This window comes from Pediculus humanus, genomic scaffold, assembly GCF_000006295.1.
Source record: "Pediculus humanus corporis 1103172107512 genomic scaffold, whole genome shotgun sequence".
Taxonomy (NCBI): domain Eukaryota; kingdom Metazoa; phylum Arthropoda; class Insecta; order Psocodea; family Pediculidae; genus Pediculus; species Pediculus humanus.
Window position 1 is genome coordinate 1827 of NW_002987128.1, and position 1482 is coordinate 3308.

Consider the following 1482-nt stretch of genomic DNA (forward strand, 5'->3'; position numbering starts at 1 on the left):
ATAAGATTTTTTTTATTCTTATTCCACTTCGAAAAGTTTCAATATTTTTTTTTATTATTTACATTAAAATTTACGTTCGTTTGCGTATCAATTTTCAACCTCCTCAACTTTTTCCCTTAATAAATAAAAAAAATTTTTTTTTTCTGGAAATTCATGGAAAATAATATTTATTATTGATTTATTATTAAAGGTTTTTTAAAAACTGGAGCACGTGGAAGCGTTCAAGGAAATTTCGGTCTCATGGATTTAGTTGCTGGACTTCATTGGCTAAGAGAAAATATTCCAGCATTTAATGGAGATCCAAATCGTATAACAATGATGGGTCACGGAACAGGAGCTGCTTTATCAAATTTTATGGCCGTTTCTCCAGTTGCCAAAGGTAAGATTAACAAAAAAAAAAAGGAGTGTATATCCGGTTTTAAGAAAACTAATAATAAAAACCAATCGTTATTATTATTATTATTATAATTTAAACCCTTTAATTTATCTCGTACTATTTTTTCCACTCTTACCTTTTTATAAATAAATAACGTGATGGAGAAGGAGGAGGAAGTAGTGGGGGGAGAGGGACGGAAATATGAAAAATTTTATTTTTGTTTTTCATTTCCGAAGTACGAAAATTTTTTTTTTTTGAATTTTACAAAAGACCTTTTTTTTTTCTTTACGATCTTCATTATTTCCTTTTACCTCCTCTCTCTCTCTCATTTTCTTTATTTAACTTATTCAAAATATTTTTTTTTATACGAGAAGACTCAATACTTGTTTCACTCAGGTATTCTTGACAAAAAAAAAAAAATTTTTTTTAAATTACTAATTCTTCAACTCTCTCTCTCTTTCTTTCTTTTACCTTTTTTTGTTTTCCTTTCTAGTTTTTTCCTCATTTCTCTTCCGTTTATTTACATCCGCCTCTTCACTTCCCCTTCTTCCTCCTCTTCCCGCCCCTCTCCTCTACCGACGATTCGAATCTCACCATTTTACTATTTTCATTCTCCATATTATTACATTTTATAGCACTATAATTTAATATTTGTTAAATATAATAAACAAAATCAAAGTTTTTATCTCATCGGTACGAACGAAGAGGTTGGGGCGGAAGGGGAGGTCGGTTTTAAAGTTTCAGTTAATAAATTATTTAAAAAAAGGGGGCGAAAAAAATTGAAAACAATAAAATGTCATTTAATTAAAAATTTAAAAAAAAAAAAAATGAAAATAAAAGCATCTGTTTTTAGTTTTTTGTTTAAAAAAAAAAAAAATGTCTATAAATTTTTTTTAGTTAAATAGTAAACAAATTCAACATCTATAAATTTTATTTAAAAAAAAAAAAAAAAATTCTCATTTTAACTCTGAAATAATTTTCTTTTTTTTTTTGTGTTTCATCCATTCATTTTAAATAATATTTTATTATTATTATTATTACTATTATTATTATTATTATTATTATTATTATTATTATTATTATTATTATTATTATTATTATTATTA

At 25.0% G+C, this 1482-nt stretch overlaps 1 protein-coding gene across 1 annotated transcript in view; it reads left to right on the forward strand.

Annotated features, from left to right (window-relative positions):
- Positions 1–240: 240 nt before the first annotated feature.
- Positions 241–1482, forward strand: part of Phum_PHUM163560 (neuroligin, putative) — a gene marked incomplete at both ends in the record, with an annotated part of 9962 nt that continues 8720 nt past the window's right edge. The window contains one exon of the mRNA XM_002424877.1: positions 241–379. Coding sequence (XP_002424922.1) covers positions 241–379 — 139 coding nt within the window. The remainder of the gene's footprint in view (positions 380–1482) is intronic.